The sequence below is a fragment of the Rhagoletis pomonella genome, unplaced genomic scaffold (genome assembly GCF_013731165.1).
Source record: "Rhagoletis pomonella isolate Grant_MI unplaced genomic scaffold, Rhpom_1.0 Rhpom_scaffold_00007, whole genome shotgun sequence".
Classification (NCBI taxonomy): Eukaryota; Metazoa; Arthropoda; class Insecta; order Diptera; family Tephritidae; genus Rhagoletis; species Rhagoletis pomonella.
This window is the reverse complement of record NW_023458561.1, coordinates 40861168-40885068: the sequence shown is the minus strand read 5'-3', so window position 1 is coordinate 40885068 and position 23901 is coordinate 40861168. Positions and strand designations below refer to the sequence as shown.

The 23901-nt window shown below is 38.0% G+C and overlaps 1 protein-coding gene across 1 annotated transcript; it reads right to left on the bottom strand.

Moving 5' to 3' along the window:
• Positions 1-487: 487 nt before the first annotated feature.
• LOC118743831 lies at positions 488-14751 on the bottom strand. Its single transcript, XM_036476594.1, has 9 exons — positions 14715-14751; positions 14522-14638; positions 11500-11610; positions 9003-9136; positions 5872-5974; positions 5712-5792; positions 5092-5582; positions 4705-5010; positions 488-4631 (listed from the first exon to the last, which is right to left on the bottom strand). The coding sequence occupies exons 1-9, from the start codon at positions 14749-14751 to the stop codon at positions 498-500; spliced, it is 5514 nt and encodes a 1837-aa protein (XP_036332487.1). The 3' UTR covers positions 488-497.
• Between the last annotated feature and the right edge of the window lie 9150 nt (positions 14752-23901).

Genomic DNA, 23901 nt, shown 5'->3' with positions numbered 1-23901 from the left:
TTCATAGCTGCTCATGCTTTATTTAGCCTAAAAATACTAACTACTATTTAGTACACTACAAGAAACAAAATGCTATCAAATAAATGCTTACTTTTTAAGTTTGTTTTAGTTAGTTAGTCCTTTTGTAAATATCCTAATAACTACAAAATATTTATTGTATTACACTTAGTGGCTAATGTTTGATTGCACATTTCCGGCCAAAGACAACGGAAAAATATCACATTGTTCATCTAAAATCTAAAATCAAATATCAACTACTACATTTTTATTCTAAAAGTAGCTAGTTGCTAAATAAATTACTCATAAGTCTATTTGTGATTGCACCGTTATTTTGAATTGCACCTAAATTATTGCACACATACTGTTGCTATGTCTGATTGCACGCCTATTGCACAGTGTTTTCAAATTTACTCAACAAAAAAAAAAAACAACTAAAAAATAATCAAAATTACAAAAATCTTAAGCCTAGTATTTTTATATCTCTTTAACGAGCTCACTCAACTCTTTCGCACGTTTTTGTACAGCACCGAATGTGTTTCGATGCTCTCTGCACCCGATTCCCACATATCTTCCGCATTCGTTTCGCCATCGGTCTCTGAAGATCCATATGATGGGCTTTTTCCACGTCCCTGCTGTTCCTCCTCTTCGGACGAGTATACATTTGAGGCGTCTGCATCGCGCGTTGTGCCACGCCCACCACTTGATTGCGTCAGCGTTTTGTCTGAGTCAGCATCGCTTATTTCTGCCTCCAGTGGTTCGTTTCTTATTGCCGCTATCTCATTCTCCGGCGGTTCACCCATATGTTCGAAATCCTCAAAACGATTACTATCCAAAATATTGCCACGTCGCTCTGACGCCGCCATACCATTATGGCGATCGGTTAGTGTGCTGCCACCATCTGAGTTGTCTTCGATTGTATCTACGCGTATAATGCGTTCTCGACCGGATATCTTCTTGAAATTGTAGCGATCATAGAAGCTGCGCTTGTACACCTCACCGGAGTCGGCGCTCATATAACCGCTATCCATTTCCTGTGGGCGTGGCCCGAAGCGTTGTTCATAGTAATTTTGCGAGGCAGGTGCCGAATAGGTGCTCTTGGGCGTCGAGACGCGTGGATGCTCGTCGATGAGCGAGGATATGCCCTCGTCGCGGTCAAGCACCTCCAGAAAGCTGGGCGGTTTCTTGTCATACGGCGGCGCCGGACTGTGTGTGGGACTGAACTTGGACGCAGCCATGCTGACGAATTTCTTCCACGCATTCTTGAGATCCTTCGCTTTTTTGGCGCGATCCTTCAGGCCCATTGCTATTTGCATGCCATGTGTCAGCTGAACGGGTTCGATTTCGCAGTGGTAGACCGTTTGCACGGTATTGGTTGGTGTAGGTGCCGGTGGTGGCGTGGAGTTGGCACTGTTGTTGTTCGAAGCAGTGCTACGCTGTGGATATGCTATACCCACTGGGACCCCCGAATTCCGATACAACTCCTTCGTGCGATCGGAGAGTCGACTACTGCTACGATTCGAGCGCGAGCCGATTGAGTGAAGATCCAGCTTGCTGGTATCTATTTCACCATTTTTGGTGTTATTGAAGTTGTTGTTAGCCTCCAGCTGGGACTCGATGTCATTGCAGTTGTCCTGTTCATCTGCTGTAGTGTCGTTGGTCTTCCGACGATTCAAGTACTTGGTGAGGCTGTAGTCACTGCGTAAGCCATTGATTTGCGTATTGAACATCGGTCCGTAGTCGCTTTCAATGCGTTTGGACTTTACCTTGGACGGTGGTGAGTCTATTTGCTTGGCACTATGGAGTTTGTTACAACTTTTGTTTGTGTTCTCGTTGCCGTTGCAGACGCTGCTACGCCGGCAGTTTGAATGCTCCTGATCTTGTTCGTCGTCTGATTCTCTACGATATTTCTGCTCTTCATGTGCTACACTCGAGAGCGTGTTGTTGCATGAGCCGCCAAATTCGGAATTAGCTAGGTTATCGGATACGCCTGTGATTTCGGTGGATTCGCTGTGATTGCTTGTAGTTTCCTCTTCCGTGGCTGTTGTTGTGGCATTAGTGCTGGTGGTAGAATGATGTACATAGTGGTGATGATGGTGGTGGTGGTGATTGTGGTTCTGGTAGTGGTGACTGTGTTGCGATTGCTGCGTGGAGTCGTGACTCCGCTGACTTGTTAACGTGGTGGAGACGGAACTGGGCGGTGGTGGAGGCGGTTGTGGTGGAGGTGAACGACTGATACGCTTCTTCGGTGCCACACAAGAGGATGACGCTTTGCTGGTAGCTGTGCTCTTCATTGTGCTGTTGGGGGTAAGGGAGTGCGTTTGGCTCGGTGTGGGAGTGGGTGTGGCCGGAGCTTTTACGTTTTTTGTCAGTTCGTAGAATATTTTAGGCGAAACGGCACGGTTCTTGAGATGCTGTGGCTGTGACGGCGGCGAAGGCGACCGACGTCCGTTGTGTACTTGCGGGTTAACGACAGCGGCCTCCGCCGTGCGTCGTCCTTTCGGTGTACTGATTTTAATAGTTGTCTTATTAGGTACGGCATTTGAGATCTCTACAGAGGGTGGTGGTGGCACTGGTGATTCAACGATCTGCTGTCGTCGCTTTTGCTTAGCCTCAAGCGTTAGCAGGCGTCCATGATCGCTGCCATTTATATCCAGTTCTTGTGCGCTGGCGTACTGGCCACCACATTTACAACTCGATTGACTATTCTGCCTTACCAACGGCGATTGATAAATCTCACGTAAGCTGCTAAAACTAGGTCTACACTCTCCGTCTGTGTCACTTACTTGCTCGCCGCCACGCAACTCTACGCGACTCTCGTAAGCCGTTGAATGACCGCTGGCATGACTGCTCTGGCTGCGGAAAGAACTGTTCGAGCGCAACACAAATGGCGACGCGTTTAAATTCAGTTGTGAATTAGAACCTTTGTGTGGCTCGTGTGTCGCAATGGCCGGCAGCGGTGTGTGATTATTTAGCTGCTCACCATTTTGTACTTTCTTCAAAGGTTGCCCCGATGACCAGGCGTTTACGTCACAGAAGCTCTGCTTCTTCGGCTTGCGATCCAATGTGTCTGGCTCAAACTGATCGCTATCGGTGGAGCGTTCGATATCCGACTGTGGTTCGTGCTCTACTTCGATGGTCATGCTGCCCAGAAACGGTGTGTCGTATTTGATGCGTGCGGCTATCTCTTTCTGCTTGCTGCCATTGCTGTCGGTCTTGCTTAGCGTTTTCTTCTTTAAATCAGATTCCGGACGAAACCCAGTTGACTTGTCGAAGACAGTGTGGCTAATTTCCAGCTCCTCTTCGAGTGGCAGAGCAGTGCTCAGACTGGGGCTGAGCTGAGAACTTACATCTGAGGATGGCGATGAGGACGACTGCGAGCTTTTGCGCTTGGTTGCCTCCAGACGCTCGAGGCTGTCGGTTTCGTAGTCAACAATGAGGTATTGTGGCGATTTCCGTCTATAAATTGGAGAGTCAGGTTGAAATTGTTTGAGCGATTTGCGACTTAAGGTGCTATAATCGGGTGTGGGTACCGACGGCGCGCTACTCTGCGTATTGTTGTAGATGTCTTTAATTTTTTTCTCAATTGTGCTATCATAGTCTGGTGTTGGTATGTCCAAATGGAACCCGCTAGTGGCACTAAAAGCTGCATTGTACTCACGATTGAGTGCATCATACATTGTATCGGGTAGTTGTTTACCCCCGCGTTGCACATCGCGGCGCCGTGAATCCGCAGGGTTGTGCAAAGGTGGATTATACACATCCACAGTTTCGCTCCTTTTTCGCGCAGAAGAAGACTTTGAACGTTGCGAGGATGAGTTGCGGCTGCGCTGTGAGAGAGGTGGCGAGTCGTGGAGGATAAACTTGGGATTATTGTAGATCTCGTTGCCTGTCTCAGCGAAACCGTACAAATTGGCAGCAGCCGAAAGTGCAGAAAACGCCTTGCTATAGTCCCGATTAACAGGTATTGTGACTGATGGACCTGTAGTTATACTTGTGCAATATAGCTGATAAGAAACTGACGAAATGCTTGGCCTAGCTTCGTGGGCATGCGCAGAATTATCATGCGATGCACCAGAATCGCGCGCAGACCTTCCCTTGCCACTGTGGGAACTACCAGTGGGCGTAGGTGGTGGTGGAGGGCGCTGCTTGGGCGGAGTAACCTCCTTACGCAGCGGACTGCGTTGGTCGCTGCGATTACGTCCGCTATTGCAGTGCGGAGGTGAGGCTCTTTTCGGTGACGGCCGACTTCCGTTGCCGTTATGTTGATGTTGCCCCCTCGATTGCTGTTGTTGTTCGTTGGCGCTGCCGGAATTTTTTGTCTCATTGTGCCCGTTGCCACCACCTCTCTCTTCATTGCCAGTTACCGTCTGCAGCCATTTTTCAATGCTGTTACGCTTATCGCCACAATTCTTCACATGGCCACTGCAACGATTGTTCGCACAGCCTTGACACTCGGAAGGCGACTGCTGCTGTTGCGAGCTGTACATTGAGGGCGTATCCGAGCGCAGCGTACCTTCCTCGGGTATCATAATGAGCGAGGGTTGATAGCGTTTGGTGGCCATTTTGTATTTTGCGATGGCAATGACCTCGCGTATTTTGTGCAAAAATTCAAGGGCGGCTGGTGGCGGTTGCTGTGAGAAAGAAAAATTTGTAAAAAAAGTAATTAGCGAATATCGAGCCATTACTCATCTATGTAATACTCACCGCCAGCAAATGCGGCTCGAAGTAGGCGGGGTTGAAGTAGAGTTTCTTGCGCACATTACCATTAACCATCTGCCTCAAATGCTCCAACTTCTCTTCGGTCATCATATCCTCCACTATCGAAACATTCTCCACCGGCAGGCATTCCGTCTCCTGCGTGGACGACGACGACGATGATATTTCGTTCGTTTGTTCAGCAGTCAATTGCCCGTTCGCGCTCTTCGGCGAACTGTTCGGTGAGCTGTGCGTCTTGCCCATACCCATTCCCATGCTCTGCAACTGCGGATGCACCAGCGCCGATGTTTGCATCTGCAAAAACACGCAAACGCTTCAATATCATCATGCATTCGGGCACAATAACAACAAAAATGCACAATGCTTGTAAAATACCTGCTTGAGCTTTTCATGGAAGCTGTCATCCATTTCACACTCTGAATTCGAATTGGAAATATCGCTAGCAAAGCCCGAGTTATGCTCACCCAATTGCGGGAAATGTTGTAAGAGCGGATTGTTCTTGATGATGCCCATCTCTTCCTTCAGACTGCCGATGCTGGCACGCGAACGTGGCTCATTCGAGGTGCCCATGCTGGTGACTGAGTAGATGCTGCCGCTGCGATTAAATGGCGCACCGAAAGTCACTTGGTCGTTCTTGGGGTAATTAATTTCATTGGCCCTGTCGTCGAGTGAGTTGCGCATGTGCGGTGATTGATCGCGACTTTTGCGTTTCTTCATGTGCAGGTACAGGAATACCGAGGCGACATAAATCAGGCCAAGCAACAGGCTGCAAACGCCAATGACCATATACTCCTTCGTCGACATGCCGTCCGAAGTGGAGGCTAGCGTGGAAGTTGCCTCCGATTGGAAGAGCACCTCCGAGACATCTGTGTGTATAGGACCAAAAGAGAAATGTTCGGTTATTTGATATCGGCATTAAGTGCAACAAGGTACAGGTAGACTCGTAAAATTGAAGTGAAATAAAGTTTTTGTATGCAATTCTTCGAAGTACTTACTATTAGTGTATTTCACTGGCGTACCATTAACACGAAATGCAACACAAGGCGAGAAGACATTCTTCGGCGGCATTATATGTTCTGAGAGCGAAAGAAAAACGTGTTTTTTTTATACATACGTACATAACTGAAGAATTATTGCTGAAATTTGAGTCCTTACCTTTCATGGTGGCGTTCAGCGAAATTGTCATGTCGCGGCAGACTAAATGTACGACAATGAGGCGGCCTTGCATTTTGTGGCGCATATCTGGTTCACCGAGCCACTAAAAAATGAGCAAAGTGGAAGATAAGTAAACTTTTTCTTTAACAACAGTTTATATTTGAGCTTTCTGAATTAATCCGTGTAAGTTCATAAGCAGTAATTACAGAATCTTGGCCAACATGGCTTAAGAGATTAATCAGAAAGATGAAGTCATTGAAAAAATAAACCCACAGTTGACATATGTACAAAAAAAGTGCGGAAAGCGTGGACTGAATACCCTGGAACTAGGTATAATTGTAAGAACACTGACCAAAGAGTAAAAGTATATTTTTTTTTAAGTGAAACTCCTTTGCGCTCGATTGGACGTACATATGTATGTAAATGCAAACGATGTAACGAAAAGGCGGTAGAAGAAGATACGCGATGACGGGTTGGGCACTATTAAGATTAAGGCTGGGATTAAGATTGAGACTAATATTGAGACTAAGATTATGATTAAGATTAAGGTTAAGACTGAGATCAAAATTAAGATTAAAATAAAGACTGAGATTAAGATTAAGATTAAGAAACAGATTATGATTAAGATTAAGATTAACATTAAGATTAAGATTAAATTAAGATTAAGATAGAGATTGACATAAGGATTGAGATTGAGATTAAGTTTAAGATTAAGATTAAGATTTAGATTATGATTTGTATTAAGATAAATATTAATGTTAAGGTTAAAATGAAGATAAAAAGTCAGATTTAGATTAAGCTGAATGTTAAGAATAAGAATAAGATTAAGATTAAACTGAAGATTAAGATTAAGACAATGATTAACATTAAGAGAAAGGTTAAGATTATGAGTGAGATTAGGATTAAAAAATTTGGTTATTATTATGCAGAAAAGTACTCATATAATATGGGGAGCTATTATACTCTTGATTTTATGGAAGAAGAAGTTTCCCTTCAGTCGCACGTGGGAACGATACACACCAAGTTTTTTTTGCGTAAGATATCGAACTTAGGGGCTGGGAGTGAATTTATCAAAGAAAGTCTGTATTTTTTATGAAATACAACAAAAAGCATGCTCAGTGGCAAACATGTGTACTCTTTAGCATACGAAAAAAAAATGTCTTTATTTTTAATGAGACCCATCTATCTTTATGTACATATTTTGATGCGCTGAATGTAAATATACACCCGGTTTTAGCCTAACGCCTTCAAACTTTAGAGCAATTTGAAAAAATCAAAAAAACCCTAAAAAATTGCTATTGTTCAAATTTACTCTGAAATATTGGCCAACAATGGTTGGACACTCCTACAAGAGCTGGGCGCTCTTCAAGAATATGTTGAACTGCTTTCTTCGAAGCCGTGTCTTTTCAGCTGCAGGTGTGTGAATATAGCCGCGAATTGTTAGGAATTTTCACTACTAATTTTTAACACTACGCTAGTTTTAAGTGAGGCGTAGGTAATCAAAATCTACGTGGTAATCCTATATAATTCTGTACAGATCCATCTCTTTTTAGCTTTTGAATGTCAAATTTTGGTTTTACTGATTTTGATTTCCCTAAGTGAGGCGCCCATATCCAACTCATAGCCCAAACATTGTGTGCAGAGTTGCACTTCGCTAGTTCATACGCTGTCTCCATCTCGAATATGTTAATTTGCCTTGGGACCAATATTAGTATAATTTCGAATTGATAAGAAATTCAGGTCAACTTTCTTTTAGTGTTCTTCGCAAGCTGCAAGCTAAGTGAAGAGTAATTGCTGCCTGGTGCTCTGAAAAATATTCACCTGCGTTCTTGCGAACCTTCCTGACTGCATAATTGTAGATATTTCCGCGTGAAAATGCTTGCTTAGCTCAATAGGCGGAAGAGTAGCTTCAAATTCAGTAGCTGGATGAAAATACCTGCACTATTTCCGCATTTCGTATTTCATCCATCTCTAAAGACAGCTATGCTTACCAAGCAGTAGGCCCCCGCTTCGAATCCAGCCAATGCGGCTTTGTATTTTGTGCGAGGTTTGTGGTTGGCCTAGGCCTTGGTATCATATACTAAGATATAAGTCTATTTAAGATGGCACTGAATCGGATTGTCCTTTCAATCTAGCAAATCTGATTTCCTAATAGCAGCTGAATTTTCTTTGTATATAGTAAGCCGAGCAAAGTTTACAACCTCCCTGAGGCTTTTATATCGCTCGCCAACTCTTCCATGGAAGAGACGAAGGGCTTTTGAAAAGTTATTTAATAAGCAAGCGCAAGAAATAAGTATATCGTAAAAAAATAGCAAGACTTGCCAAAAAATGAATTATTGCATACTTGTTGGGGATATTTTCTCACTCTAGACCTAATGAAGAATTGAACGTGGCGATACACATTAGACCTTACCAAAAAATAATAAATAAATTTCGCCGTACCGCCTGAATCTAAAGTATTTTTGCAAGGCTATTAATTTTTTTTGTTTGCTGAATGCCTTTATACATTATATACAAATAATATAAACGCTGCATTTAACAGGCGCAAACTCACTTCTTCAAATTTACGAGGTTTGGAGTTTAATGAGTAGAAATGAGTCATAAATTCAGTAACATGTTAATTTCTTATTTGTAAACTGTAAAAAATACAAATCCATTTTTATAATAGCGAAATTTACTACATACATACACCTATGTGCATATGTATTAACAAATGCCCACTTAATTTCTGCTTCATCGAAATTGCTTGCGTTCGATAATGCTGCGTTCATAAACGCACTTATTACCTGCTAAATGCGCATAAATTGTACCTATTTTCTTTATGTTGTTGTTGTTGCTATAATTTCAAAAAAACATTTTCATTTTCATGCAACATCCCATGGTGACTAAACATGTGGGTTGCAACGTTCAGCGCCAGTGCAAGTTGTGCGAAAAGGCAAATTAAACAGCAAGCGCCACAAATTTAGCACTCTAATAAGCACATAAAAACGCTTGTTTTATGTGTCACAGTTTTTACAATGCAAGCGATAATTGTCTCATAAAATTTTATGTTTCTTTGAAGATGTCGCTAAAGCAAAAGTTCGTTGCTGATGTAGTCTTTTGATTCCATGCACCCAGAGCTTTCGACTTACCTGCAAGAAAGTACGCCCCTCATCGCGAAACATGCGAAATGGATAGTCTGTGTCGATTGGATTCCGTAGATCTGACCAACCGTTTACGGTCAGATATTGAGCACCAGTGACTGCGCATACGGGCGTACGAATATCTGCAAAAAAAGATAGTTTCATCTGTAATTGGTATCAATTAATTTTAATAAATGAGAAATCAAGCGTAATGAATTTGATTCGTGCGGACTGCAGGTCTGCGCAGCCAAGGTAAGTAACGAAATATTTACATACATCACTGAGGCGATTTCAAAATTCTACAACCAGTCTAGGTAACCAAACAGTAGATCGTTTAATGAATGTATTATTTTTCTTACTATTGTGTGTGGATCTGTACCCTATATCTGAAGTCTTCTAACGTAGGTCACCACTTTGGACCTTTTGTTCTATATTTCGAATAGATTGAGTGTATCACCGCCTAGACAAGCGAGTATGCGTTTAGCGAGAACAACCCATTCAAAAAGAATATGTTCTGGTCTTTCTTCATCCAGCTCACAGCCCGTGGGTGAAAGATTAATTTCACCAAGGTGATAAGGTGGGTAGCGTTGTACCGTGAAGTATGTATGTACCCAGTGAGAGTTCGAAGGTCCCTTGTCCTAGCAATACTGTGTTCTTGGTTTAAGAAGCATTTAGGATAGGTTACTGAAACAGTAGAATGCTAGTTTTAATGTTATCAAGTGGAACTAGCAAGGCAACCTTAACGTAGTTGTTTTTAGAAGCTGTGCCTGTTCTGAGATATTCTCTGCCACAAATTTCTATTGCAAGAAACTCCGATTGGGAAATGGATAGCCGTTCTATGGTATTGAATTTTTTAAAATTCTGTCCAAATATATCAGCTGCAATTTTTCCATCTGTGTACTAAATCTCATCATGTGGTTTGGTGTAAGTTTTGCAATATAAGTGGCAATATGAGGTAATTTATGAATTTCATTAGGATTTTCATATTACCCATATTTCGGGGTTCTAAGTTATAGGTATTTAGCAGGGACCGAACATAACAGTTATTGATCAAAGCTGTCATTGAAAAATTTACTATGAAGGAAATGTTCTACAACTATGTGATAAATACCAATCCATTTATTTTTTCATCGGGAATCAAACTTGCAATTAAATTTTTATTTGTAATTTTTATGCCAAATTAAAAAAAAAATAATAAAAATTTTCCACTTCACAATTTTTGATTTTTATATAAATAATCTGTAGATAACAGTTATTTTTGAGTTTTATATTATATGTCTTATATAACAGTTATTTATAAAAGTCACCAATAAATATCAATCACCGTCTTTTATTTTTTAAATCATACGAATAAAAGTCATTTTAATTTTTCGCAGTTAAAAAGGTGTTGGAGAACCGCAATTTACACCGACTTATACAAATGACTTTTATAAGTATGATTTTAAAAATAAAAGTCAGTGACTGATTTATATTGATGACTTTTATGAATAAAAGTCTTCAGTAACTGTTATCTAAGATATCTTATTTAAAAATCAAAAATAACTGCTATTTTCAGCTTAGTTGGCTAGAAATCAAAAATAATTGTATTTGTCAATGTTATTGTGGCTTACAAACATTTATTTTTTATTGAGCTTTGTACCACAATTGTTGATTAGGAAAAAACGAAAAAGCAACAAAGTCTAAGCGGTAGTTATAGCAGCTATTTCGGAGATCACCACATCTCCTCATCAGACTTCTTTTTTCTAGACTTCAGCAGTGATCGAACCTGCGTAATCGATGTTCAAAGTCAGAAGCGTTAACCACTGAGCTATGTACATCCCGTAAACTCTTGTTGCTAATTCACTTTCCTTATTCAACCAACCACTATCATGTGCAGCTGATTTGCCGCTATTTAAACTCGACAGCGTGGTTGTTGTTGTCAATTCTATACATCCATTTGCTTATTTGCTTTTTTTTTGTATAGTTTCAGTTTTTCTTATCTTATCTTCCCCACAAGTGTATTTTTGTATATCAAAGTAAACACTCCCGTTTTTACTTTCTTTAAATAGCTACCATATTTTTGTTTGCTTTTATATGCAAATATTTATGCAAATGAAATGGTAAGTAAAATTAAATTATATCTCATTAATGAAAGTGCAAGTAAGCTAGATGACAAATGAGTTTTCCCAAAAGTGGGAGAAACATGAACACACATAGGCGAATTCATATGTAGGTAAGTACATATGTACATGTATAAATGCGAGCATATAAATAAAATATGTATGAATGGAGATTCGTTATCTTAGCATCTTGGTTTGTGTTTTGCTTTAAGTGTTGTACAAGTTAATAAGTAGTGGCGCGTGTGTTGACTCATTGTATATATATATGTATGTATGCTCCTGAAGTTACTTGCAACATCAACTGGTGGTTTTTTTTCATGTATCCATGTGAATTTTCCTTAGTGTTCGTGCATATGTATGTTTGTATGTTTGGCTGTGTGTCTATTTACATTTATCATTCGACTTACCTGGAAAACTGATTTCTCTGCTGGGGTAAATGATTTGGCCGCGTAATGGCAGAAATACAAACGGGATTTTCTCGGATGATGAACCGCTTACAAATGGCGAAAGAGTGCATTCTAAAAATGGAAATAAAAAAAAACAGAAATAAATATTCGTATTTATGAACATAAAATATATAGATGGTAGTAATTTGTTGATTTCAGGATGAGATGAAAATATAACGATTCAAAGTAGTTTTATTATTTATTATTATAAGATATAATAACTAGAGGTGAGAAAATCTTAACTTCAGGCAAGATTATCCTCGATTTGATGTGTATACTCCAAAACATCATTATATATATATATAGTTGATTGTATTTACCAGATTATCTTGTTTAAATAAGAAGCAAATCTAATTTATTAATTTTTACTCAAAAAAAAAGCAAATTTCATAAGAGCTCTTGTTAAAATCGACTAGCCGGTTATTTGCGTGGTCTACCAGCAACTTTTTTTTGACGGTTGATGGTCGATTAGCAAGTATTCAATTATCGGCTCGAATTCCACTAACCGTTGACTTTCGACTAACAGCCTGAAAATCGACTAAATCAAACTACTTGAATAGTGACTGTTGCTTGCAATATAATTATTGTTATTAGCTGAGTAGGGGTTGGTGAAAGAATTTATATTCAAAAAATATAAAAGCCAGTAATCAAAAAAAAAAAAAAAAAAAAAGGACTAGCTTCTATTAATGCTTGAAAAAAAAAAAAAAAAAATCGACACCCGTACCACCTAATGACTAAATTTTTTGTAGAATTATTTTTTTCTATTTAAGTAACATACATTCTTGACGTTTCGTATCATACCATAAAACGGATTTTACAAATATCTCGACTCCTGCGCCACCTATTGAGACAAATTTTTGGAGTTATTCCTTTTCATGTAAGTAATATACATTCCAAATATGAACGAAATCGGCTAATAAAACGGGGTTTTAAATATCTCGACCCATGCACCAGCCAGCGGCTTCAATCATTCTTCATATTTCCATCATCATCGGGTTCTGAGCTGAGTTTGCAGTTTAAGGTTTCCAGCTCATTGGAAAGAGGGTTAAAAATTGATTGCAAGATTTGATTACAATAAGGTGAACGTAAGTAAAAGCTTTTAAATACCAATGTTTATTGAAGGAGAAAGTAGAAAAATCGAAACCAACCGTTAAACAGTCGACTAGTTAATTGAAAAAGTCGAACAATTCGAAATATTTATAGGTTCTTGTATTTTGTAATAAGTTTTGCTTTTTGAATAATAATAATAAACGCTTACTTATATATTAGTGTTTAGCCGAGCTTCCCCTTCGATTTGTGCCTGCGCCTTGATGTTGCCGAATCCGAACGGCGATAGTATTTTAATGAGAAGCTGTTTTCATGGCAGAAATACACTCGGAGGTTTGCCATTGCCTGCCGAGGGGCGAACGCTGTTAAAAAAACACACACTTTTTTTCTATATTTTTTCGCGATGTTGCTTTAACCAGGGCTTGGACCCTAAGAGGAGAGAAGCGGAACGGCTTTCGTCCATTTTGCTTTCATATTTTAATTCACGGCACTGAATATTAGTTTGAATACTCACTTTATGTTAAAATGATTCGTTTTATATTCATTTTTCTCTCTCTTTGGTGTTTATTGTTATTTTTGTTTACAACAGTGTTGCTGTTTATACTTTGTTACGCGCCCATAACTAGTAGTTACTTATGATATTTTAGTTTTCTATTTGCTTTTGATGCTGCCACCGAGCAGCAGTGAAAGTTGCAAAGTCTGCCGTTTCGCCAGTCAGCCTATTAGGTGGAGGCACTAGCAAAGCGACTTATTAATACTTGATAATTTTCACTTACATATGTACATACATTGTAAACACATATGTTGTTGCAGTCGATACATATTTGTATGACGACTCAACTTGGTGAATTTGTATAAAGCGCGAAGCTTCCATAAACATATTTAAATCGTAAACGAAGAAAAACTTGACTATGTTAACTACTTATTTATTAAATATGGCTATGCGATAAAACTTGTGGTATCTACATACATATGTATAAGAGGGCGTTCGCGCTATGAGCCAGAACAATGCGGTATGACGCGAATTTCGATCGTTCGGACAAGAGCTGGGTAAACATGGTTTCAAATTTACCCAGAGAGGTCATAACGCTCAAAATTTTTTTCAGGAATTAATTACATAAAAATTTTGTGACTGTTTTCTTTAACTATTTCATATTCGGCAAAATACCGTGAGTAGCTAAGCGCGCAAATATGACGCCCGCTCAGTCCATTCACTTTTAAAAATTGTCTCACCATTTTCATGAAGCCAATTCGTGAAATAATTAAAAATAAGTGAAATTGTTTTCATTTTTACATACATTTAGCATTTTTCTGTTTTTATTTCCCCGCCTTTCAGTATTTCTTACTGCAAACATTTCAAGTTTTTTTTTCGCTTCCAAACAACACAAATTACTACGGAGCATAGTGTTTGCTAAAAGCTTTTTATAAGCTCATTACCCGTGTATTATTGTTTGGCACAAAGATGAATATGTTGCAGTTGTTTTTGTAGTTACCGCATGCTTTTCACACTGGAAATATTTGTTTGTATTACCAATATGATTGTTTTCCATCTGCCGAAGCTACGCGCATTGGTGGCGGTGGCCCACAATGAACGGCAACTATGAAATTTATGGCATCTTTGTGGCGAATTATGACAACGAGACGGCGGTTTGCTTTGCTTTTCCTGCCGCTACGCTATTTTTCATAATAATCAGCTGCGCAAAAGAAATGCAAGAAATAGCGTATTGATAGGAAAAATGTGTGCAAGAAGAGGCAAACAATAAAAGTTCGCAAAAAATAAGCAGCAGAAACTTAGTAGACACAGAGTGCTGTGGCTAACACAGAAAGAAGTGCTTATTTGTCAGCATATCACAACAGTAGCAGCAGCAGCACCAGACGCCATAACAACAACAACAACAGCGGAGACAGAAACAATGACACCGCAAATTTCTTCCACGCCGCAAATTGAAAATGCATATCAAGTGGTGATTATATACGTGCCTGCTGCCACACGTTGTTATTAATATTGTTGTTGCCTTTATTGTTGGTTTGTTATTTAAGTTGTTGTTGTTGCCTGCTGGGAAGATGAGATAATAATATGACAGATGCGGTGATTGGCTTGGCGAACTGTGTCGGAGTTGTATGCCTACCGCGATTTCGTTGCTTCCAAGAGCTGAGAGCTGTCATAAAGTTGGCAGCAATTTAAATTGTAGCAACACCAACAAAATACAGTATCACCGCTACTGCTTCCGCATGTGTGTTGTCAGTCATTTTTGCCAAGCGCCAATCCACAATTTTTCGCATGCAATACAGTGCACAGCACACAGATCGGCAGCGAAAGTGCTTTAAGCTCGCAGGCAAAGCAAAAGACTTTAGATGCGAACTTGTTGTGAAATGGTGACATTTTCAAATTTGCATACTAAACAATTTTATTTTATGCCACCGTAAAAGTGGATGATGGCACCGAAGAGTGGACTACGTACCTATTTACTATGGGTTACATGCGAGAAATTGAAAATTATGTAATTTTTTTTTTTAAATGACGTAAGAAATCGTAAATTTATTTTGCAAAATTTGTGTACAGACATTTAAATTTCTGCATAACTTTAGCTTTATTAGGTTTATGCTATATTTATAACTAGTATGTAGGTTAAATATGAATATGAGTAGTACATAAGTGAAAATTCTTTTCCTATTGTATATGAAAACAGTGTTTCTAGCTCCTTGCAGCATGACAATTATGGACCATTTGAGGAAGACTAGTAGTAAAAGTCGAGTATAAATTCTGACCGATTTATGTACTTTAAATAAACTTTTGTTCATTTAATAACTGACCATAAATATTTATCCAAAAAACACTCGTCATAAATTTTGGGCATTTCAAAAATGGACATAAATTTATGGCGCCTTTTTAAGCTGGACATATATTTTTTAGCCATTTGGAAACTGGACATACATTTTTGCCCACTCAAATTCTGAACCTATATTTATGACAAAATTTTTTTTAAAAACTAGGTATTAATTTTTGCCAAAAAAAGAATGGAATATAGATTTTTGTCTATTGGGAAACTGGACTTAAAATTATGGTAATGTAAATACTGGAAATAATATTTTGGTTTCTAAAAAACTGGACACTTAAAAATGATGTTGAAAGAGTGGATTAAAAAAAATGTATTGTGAAAATGTTCAATGTTATTTGCCAAATCAGACTTCTCCGATACTGGGATCTTTTCCAAAAACCTGCTCCTTTCTTTTCCTATTAATTATACTGGCCAACAAAATTGCACTTTTGGCCTGATGAATGACTTATGCCAGATGATGTTTACCAAGTTGGCGTCGCTGATTCCAAATATACCCTCATTTGTTTTCTAGCAACTCTTGTTCACGAGTTATAGTATATTTATCGAGGTATAGTATATATAGTCACATGATGGCTGACTATTGTTGGAGCATTGGGAATAGCTCTCTGGTTTCAACTTTTGCAAGGAAGTCTTATAAAAGAAAGTTTTTTTTTTTAATTTAAGAACTTAATAAAATTAGATTAAATACACTGTCGGGAAAAAGTATTAGCACAGAGAATTTTTTACAATATATAAAATAGTATAGTTTTTATTTAAAAAATGTTCAGCAATTTTTTTTTATAAAAATATGGTTCATACTACAACAAAAAAACATAAAAATATAATTACTAAACTTTGGGTACAACTCTGGAATATTCAATAAATTTTAAACTTTTTAATCAAATTTTTGAATCTTTTTGCAATTTTGTAGCTCAATAATTTTTGTTACAACAAAGTGCACGGTTTGAAGTAGATAGGACTTACTGTTGATTTTTGGCAATATTTTTCACGCAGTTTCTTCCATACAAAAAGAATATTTCGAAAATGCTTTGTATGGGAAAAATGCGAAACACCACGTGTCATATTTCCTAGTCATTAAAAAATAAATAGGCTAGGTGTCATGTAACATAACAGATATGCTGTTGTGCAGTGTTATTTAATGTCTTTTTATTAGGTAGTTTGCACTCTTAATTCGGCTGTTTGCTGTGTTTATAAGTCATGTATGCTGATGCTGCATTTTTATCGCACCATAAATATCTGATTTATTGCGGATTTATCAAGTGGTAAGCCAGATTGCTAAGTCCATGTCAGCTACGGATTTTCAATTAATAACGCATTGATCAAACTCATTAGCGACATACAGTGTCGCGGTATTGAAATCAGTTTACGAACAATTAAATTTATATCCGTTAGCAATGCGCATAATTGCGAGCATTAGCTCCTATTCACCACCAAAGAGGAAAAATGCAAACACTACAATGCAATTAACTAACGAACCAATCTTTGTTTATCAACCATAAATGCAATTTTTAATTAGTTAAACAATTTTACGCCCAATATATGAAATCAAATTCGTAGTAGCGGTAAATGGCATGCAACACACGTACTAAGTTACTGCTGCTACCAGTTTGTTGCAATAGCAGTGCTACGAAAAAATTACCATCTCCAATTGGCCAGTATAACCATTTAGAATGTTGCTCGTATGCTGAAACTGGCAAAAAATAATTACACTTACATACATGGCTATATGTATATACAATGTATATAAATGCATGCACAACGCTCGTGCGCATGTGCGCAAACAAATGTTTGCTGAATTAATGGGGACCGTTGCTAGCATGTGGTGGTCGGATGTAAGTAATGTCTGCGGCAGACGTGATCCGCTAGACGTGTTTTAGCCGAACGGTAGCATTGGCTAACGTTTCATTAATTAAAAATCGCCTAAATGTCGTGAACGAGCATAGAATTATGGCAATTGCAAGATATTATTGCAAAACGGTACAAAAAAAAAAGAAAGGCAATCATCACCAGCGGTAGTAAGTATGTATGTATTTAGTAGTAGTAGCAAGCGCAGCATTTGTGTGGCATATAAATTGCGGGTAACTGCACCACATATTTATCTGCGGATTTGTGTACGTGCAAATGTGAGTTTGAGATTAAAAGCCAATATCCTCTTAATTTAATTTGCGCTTTATCTCCAATGTGCATGTATGCGTTTAGTGAATCCGTGAACACTTATGAAGGATACGAGCCGAAATTATGCGTACATACTTATTTACATTTCATTTCATTACTTTTAATTTACTTAAAATTTAACTGAGTCATCTTGTTGAGCTTTTACAATTCGCATCAAAGTGCGATTCTACAGAAGAGGGGCGCGGTGTTCAAAGATAATTTAGGGACGCACTGATGACCACCACAACTGTCCCAATTTTTGCAAAGAATAGAGCCATCTAAGAACCTGTTTTCGCGTTAGCTCGCATAAGCGGTGGACTACTGGATATGCAGCCCCTGTTGCTTACGGCGCTTCCTCTGCCGGCCTCAAACTCGCCTAACATGCCGCACAGTGCGGCCGAAATCCAAAAGTGGGACCAAAATTCGAAACTTTGAAGAAATTTTGAGAAATTTCGTACTAAGCGGCTTTCGGGATCATTAATTACGAATTCGCTGTTAGAATTGCAAAATTCAAAATGGCGGATACAGTATGGCGTCTGGTGAATTTTGAGCTTTTTAATTAGATTTCTTAGAAAGTTTTTGAGTATGAAGTTTTATAGCACACTTAATTCTAGTTCACAAAGTGCAAGTTTGAAGTAGCTAGGACTTATCGTTGATTTTTGGCAAGTTTTAGGGTGGAAGGTGCCAGTAATTTTGGGCTTTAGGGTTAGCAAACATTTAGATGATGGCTTCGAAATGTATAGTATGAATAATGTATAATTCTTACGCCAATCTTCGGAGGCTAGTTAGTCTGTCTTGATCCATTGTAAAACGTAAAAGATTATTAAAGCGGGCATTAGCCCACATCGTAAGCTGCACGCTTTTGCAAGGTTTCTTTCATAATCTTAATTCAAGTTCCTCGAAAGCATTAAATCGTCTCATCGTCTCTAATGGAACGTAGAGGACCTCTTGCTTATCTGGGTCTTTGAATTTGTGTGTATTAATTCTGGAAGCAACTCACCATGATTATGTTTTCTGGTTTTGCGCCATTTTTCTTGGAACTTATCTAAGGAACTAATATTTTCAGCTATCATTTTGCATCGCTGCAAAATCAATACCACTAATTTCAATCAAAATCTTTAACCGTAGTATCGCTGGTTTGTAAAAATGCTACTCCGATACTTAATTTGGGTCAGAGTTTTGATGTTGCTTAGAGCAGGGATTGAACCCAGGCCCTGCGGAGCGGCAGCGCGCATTGCCTACCACTACACCATAGCGGCCAAATAGAAGGCAATAAAACACATTCCATGTAGGTATTAATAACCTTCCCATATGATCTTGTTTTGGCTGACAGATTTAATAGCTGCAGCGCAGGATAGCTGCACAATCGACTCCAGCTAAGAGTTTTCTTTCGTAATATTTATTTCCATCTGTAAATGTGACTGTTTCGATACATATGTATGGCGTCTTCCTAGCTTTTTAATTACATTTTTTAGAAAGATTTTATCTTTCGACGGTTAAGGTCAAACTTAAAGTGCTCAGTGCGCTTCTTACTTTCTCCACCGATGATCTTCTGGCGAACAACTGGAAGGCGCAAAATCTTGAGGATTTTTTCTAGAAAGTCAGCTGTTATGATTTTTTTTTATACAACGTGAACATAAATACCAAAGCAAAATTAATATATATTTGCATAAATGCATAACATAACATTAACATACCTATGACAAATACTTAATTTGTGGTTTTGAAAATAAAAAAAGCTCATTGCCTTTTCACCGCAGCGGCATTTAGCAAAGTCAGCAAATGCCAATGCTCGAGTGCAGCGCACCATAGAAAAGAGAGCAAGCTAGCTAGCTCATGTAGCCACAATCGCCAATAAAGTCGTACAACAACAACAGCACAAAAGTGCAATGAATAACACATTAGTTACTTAGTTGCTTGTCTGCGCTCAATTTGGAGGTGTTCAAGTTTTTATTTGGCATTGGCTACATTGTAAGTTATGTACATTAGTAAATTATATGGCAGCAAATTAAGTAAACAATAACAGAGATATGTACTATTACTCGCAGTATAAACAATGAAAAGCAACAGCAATAACAAGTAAAAAAAAAATATATATGCTTAACAACAATGATTAAAGAGTCAACAACAGCACGTGCAAGATTTTCTGCAGAATTGCGCAGACTTTCTTTACATGCCCGCTCTCCATCCCCCACTACAAACAAACATACATATGTACTCAGGTATTTACAAACGTTGTTATTCTTGCAACGGCACTTCTACACCTGTAGCTACGTCGCATACTTTTCTTTCTTTTTCCATTTCTTCTTCTCCTCCTCTTCCGCCTTCCATGAGCTCGGTGTTTGCGTCTTGCTTAATATGCCGCATCGTTGACGCATCAAAGCGCATCAAAAGGGAAAATTAAAGGTTGCCACAGCTGCCATTCATTTCAATTCAATTTGCGGTCAACGCGCGCCGCAACGATGCTCATGGCACGCTCGACTGCCTGTCTCACCGGTGGGCTGCTTTGTTGGTTGCTCGCGCTCGTGTCCGCCGCTGTTGCAGCCACCAACCGCCACCACGGAGTAATAGTTGTCGCTCTAATGACTGCAGAATATCTTAGCGTCTGCTTGGTTTGTGCTGAACAGTTATGCTGCGCTTGACTTTATTAGGACACTTTTAATAGCATAATGATGGATGACGGATGGCATCGTACCCATATATTGACCGCTGACATACGACCGAATGCCTGAAGAGTGTTTTCTGCTTTGATGGCGGGATTGTAGAAAGTTCTGTTATGCATGGATTGTTGTGATAATTGGCGATTATTTGGTTATTTGTTAACTATTTATACGGAGGGAGTTAGCGTTTGGTTCGTGGCGCGAATCTTTGACAATAATAAGTAATAATTTGCTAAATACTATTTCAATTCGCTAAATTAAAGTAAACAAAGTCATTTGTAAAGTGAAAATTGTGAGCGTTATGCTTGAATGGGTAAGTTTGAGAAGGTGGGTATAAGAAACTATGTATGTACTTCCAGCTAGCAAAAAAATGAAGTAATAGCCTTTTTCCGCCAAAGGCTTAACTGAAGTTAAGAGCTCACATAAGTTCCAAAAATTTTAACATGGGGTGATCGGACCTTTAGCTTAAGCAAAATAAATAGATAGAAATTTGGGAAAGGTGGAAAATCTCTTCCAAAAATATGAAAGGTACTCCGGTTTGTAAGTGTTCCCTTTAATTAAATTTAATTTTTCTAAACAGTTTTCGTAAACTTAAAGCTTATAAGCTGATTATATTAAATATTTTCGAAATAGAGCATTCTTCTCTTTGATTTGATATTATTTTGTAGTGCTTTATTCAACTTCGAAATAAAGCTTTTTTAAAGACATCTAGCTGACTTGACATCATTTTGTAATTCTTAATTAAATTTGACTTTCTAACAGGTGGCAACCCTTTTTAAAAAATCTTTTTTTTGAAATAATGCTTTTTTATAGGAACATCTTTCGATAGGCATCCATATTGAAATACTACATCTAGATCAATTCAGCTTTGCAACAGGCAACACTATTCAAAATACTTTCAAAACAAAGCTTTTTTTCAACCTGTTTCATTAAAGTAGCTGACTAAATTTATTTAGACATTTAAAAAAAATATTTCCGAAAGAATGGTTTTTTAAACATCTTTTATTTGACTTGACATCATTTTGTAGTATTTAATTTAATTTAGTGATTAAATTTAATTTGACTTTTTCACACGTGGTAAACCTCTTGAAACGTGTTTTTGAAACAATGCTTTCAGGAAAATTTTTCTAGGAATCTATAGTTTTTATATAATTTGTTTTTAAAGTTTATATATAAACAATGAATGAGAAGCAAAATAACATCAAATTTGGTACTGCCAGACTGCTGATATTTTGAAATAGTAATATCGGGATTTTTGATTCGGAATTTTCACTAAAATTTATTTTTTTAAATATAAAGTTTTATATTTCTCCACATATTAAAGTATTATAATTTATTAGTGGTTAAACTCCTTTACACTTAGGCAGCCTTCGGCCACGCCTAGCGATAATAACCCTTTTTAAGTAGAATTCCCCTTTCTTAGCTGCCGGAAAAGAGGGGAAGACTCATTTCCTGCACTTTTTGATAAGGAAATGAAGTGTAACGTCTTAACAAATTTAAACAACAACTAATAAGCTAATTCCACCTGGTTTTCTTAAAACAAAGGGTGCGACTGGTTACTAGAGCCCACCAATGCCATATTCCAATACGTTACTTAATTCATGAAAAAATGGGATTGACTTTTAATAAGGTGGCCACCCTCTACAAAATATTTTCGAAATAAAGCTTTCTTTGGCCTCGATCATTTGCCACCCACATTGTAGTACATCACTTAACAGTTACTAATAAAATTGAATTTAACATTTAAAATAAGTTGCAATTTTCTAAAAAAAATTTTTCCTAATAAAGACTTTAAATCTCGTTAGTTTGGTTGTAAAACTTCGTTGAAATTACAATTTATCATCGCATTTAACTTTTCAGCAGGTGACAACCGTCTTAAAAATTGACTATATGTTAAGGTCATAAGCCACCTGTATGCCGCAAAATCATTCACAGTTTTAAACCTAGTAGGATTTCATTTAACTTGTCTATTAAATTGATTTAAATTTTCCAAGCTGGTGGCAAACCCCTTTAAAAATATTTAAATATATGTGTTTTTAATTGAATATTTTGGTTAACTTGGTAATTGAATTGATTTTGAATTTCTTAACAGGTGGCAGTCCTTTTAAAAATAGTTTTGAAAGCTTTTTTAATCCCCGTTGTCGTTTGATACCCATATTCAAATGTTTCGTTCAACTTGTTAAACGATTTTATCTTTTTTAACGGGTGGTAACCCTATTAAGGAACATTTTTTAAATAAATAGTTTAGAACCACTTCCGTTTGACACCGGCGTTGTTGTAATTTATTTACATTATTAATTAATTGATTATAAATTTTGGAAAAGGTGGCAACTCTCTTCGAAAAATATCCTGTAAGTGAAAATTGTATTGAAATACGTCCAGCAGGGTCAAGACTTATGCTAATATCTCGTATGCTTATTTAATATGCTGCTGACATTAAACTAATCAAAACTCACCCCCCCCCCCCCCCTTTATTTCCAGGGTCGGGTTTTTGGCTTGTTTTAAGTGAACCCCCATTGATGCATATTAGATCTGTGTATCAGTTTAGTCAATGCAACCCTCGGTGTTTTTTTTAAGGAATTCTTGTACTTTCCTGCAAAGAGTACCGGACTTGTTTTGTTGGGGTTTGCTCGCAAAGCATTACTTTTAGTCCATTTCTGCACTTTTCTCTATACCTGCTCGCATGGCGTCTGTGGAAATTTTCCGCTTAATACCAGTGCAAGATCGTCCGCATATGCGACAAACTTACATTCTTCTCCTCAAATCTTCCAAGAAAATGATATTGCCATCGTATGCTTGCAGTTGCCTACAGCTGCCACTAAGTTTTGATTAAAGCTTCTGAAAGCATTTCTCAGCCAACACAGCGATCTTTAAACCGATTAAATAAAATTGCTTATAAAGAGCCATGTAGTTCATACCTTTAAATTACATACATTATGTTTACAAATGATTTTATTCTTTATCGGCAGAAGAGATAAAAATTCTTTCGCCTTCATTGATGTTCAGTGAGCTTATATGCCATTAGCTACTGTTGATGTTTGCCATGGCTATGCAGCAAGTCATCATTATTCCAAGTTTTAATACATACTGTTGTGGTTGCTGGCGCTTGAGTTGATTTTACTGCTTTTGCTGCTGACTACTGTCAGCGCATTAATGTTAACTTATGCAACATTAGGGGATATTCCCGAACTCTTGCACATTACACGGATTTCACGAAATGCAAAAATACTCTTCCAAATCCGGAAGAGTGTGAGAGCACACCATAGCAAGCAGCGAAATTCTGTATCAAATACAATATCAAGATACAGAAAAAAATGGAGTGAGCGAGATGAGAGGAATGAGAGAAATATGTAGCATTTCCAACAATAAAACAGCTAGCACAGAGTCCCATTTATCTTGCTAAGCTTTTTTGCAAAATATGTGCATGGGTCCAGACGTTGCATACTTTGCAGCGATAGGAAATGCCGTTTCCCATGTATTTTGTGTTTGTATGCTTTGCAAGATTTCAAGAATACCCCTATTGTAAATTATAGTGCAGCGCTAAGATCACTTAAGTGATCACACAAGTGTGCATACGAGCAGTCAAGGATTATAACTGCACATGCTTTGGCTATTTTTAAATGAAAATCACCAAAAAGAAAATAATGACTGGATTTTTTTTT